General features: G+C 38.9%; 1 protein-coding gene across 1 annotated transcript in view; it reads left to right on the top strand.

The window, feature by feature from the left end:
• NBEAL1 (neurobeachin-like 1) overlaps nt 1-1371 on the top strand; it is a 204259-nt gene that overhangs the window by 47013 nt on the left and 155875 nt on the right. The window contains exon 6 of the mRNA XM_011992490.1: nt 1038-1123. Within this exon, the coding sequence (XP_011847880.1) occupies nt 1038-1123 (86 nt within the window). The remainder of the gene's footprint in view (nt 1-1037; nt 1124-1371) is intronic.

Raw genomic sequence — 1371 nt, 5'->3', positions numbered from 1 at the left:
GATTTCTCCATGTTGGTCAGGATGGTCTCGCTCTCCTGACCTCGTGATCTGCCTGCCTTGGCCTCCCAAAGTGCTAGGATTACAGGCGTGAGCCACTGCGCCCGGCCCCTTGTCAGGTCTTTATGCTGCTTTTTCTTTGTTGTATGCATGTATAGCCTGTTTTTTTAAAAACAAACAAACAAACAAACAATAAAATAATTTATACTTTTAAAAGAAATCTTACTATTGGTACCAGAATTTTAGAACATTAGCCCTGGAGTGGACTCAGGAAATCTTTTTGTCCAACTCTTTCATTCTGTAGTGGACTAGTTATGGTCAATTTTTACTAATGAGAGGTCTGATAGTCTTAGTAAAGAGACGTCTAGGCTGGGCGTGGTGGCTCACTCCTGTAACCCCAGCACTTTGGGAGGCTAAGGCGGGAAGATCACCTGAGGTCAGGAGTCCGAGATCAGCCTGGCCAACATGACGAAACACCGTCTCTACTAAAAATACAAAAATTAGCTGGGCGTGGTGGCAGGCACCTGTAATCCCAGCTACTCCAGAGGCTGAGGCAGGAGAATTGCTTGAACCTGGGAGGCGGAGATCGCAGTGTGCTGAGATCGCACCACTGCACTCCAGCCTGGGCAATACAGTGAGACTCCATCTCAAAGGGAAAAAAAAAAGAGAGACGTCTAATTTTATGCAAGGTTTGAGTTAGTTTCTAGCCCTGTCAGTTAGTGGTCATGTGACTTCAGGCAAGATACTAACTTCTGACCTTCCTTTTGCTCATATATAAATGGGGGCCAAATATCATCCTTATATGGAGAATTATGAGAACTCAGTGAGACGACGTGAATACCTAAAATGCTATCTGGTAGATGGCTTCTCTTTTCTTTTCCTAAGCCAAAATGTGTGTCAACCTTGGCTTTTAACACAGATTAGCCTTTTCACAAATAGTTCTTCGCATTTGCATCAGACATTTCCTAGAGATAAATCATATTGTGAAAGACAAATCTTATTTATTTATTTATTTATTTATGGGTGTGTTATATTTACAGAATGTTTTCAGGAAAGTGAACATCTCAAGGAAAGTCTTAAATGTTGCTTATTGCATCTTTTTGGAGCCATTGTAGCCGGTGGGCAGGTAAGGAAAATGTTGAAATTTAATATATACAATTATAATTAACAGTGCAAAAAGCTTTCCATGGATTGTTTAGTGTGTTCTTTGTCTTTTTATAATTGCATTCACCATACAAATATTGAACTTATATATTGTAACTAATCTGCGTCTTTTATTTTCCAAAAAACCTAAGTAATATTTAGCACTGACAATAAAATTACTGAATAAATAAACAAATTTAACAATTTTTGGTATTGTAAGTTCTTATTTAC

Source organism: Mandrillus leucophaeus, unplaced genomic scaffold (assembly GCF_000951045.1).
Source record: "Mandrillus leucophaeus isolate KB7577 unplaced genomic scaffold, Mleu.le_1.0 Scaffold411, whole genome shotgun sequence".
Lineage (NCBI taxonomy): Eukaryota > Metazoa > Chordata > Mammalia > Primates > Cercopithecidae > Mandrillus > Mandrillus leucophaeus.
This window is presented reverse-complemented; position numbering and strand designations above follow the sequence as displayed.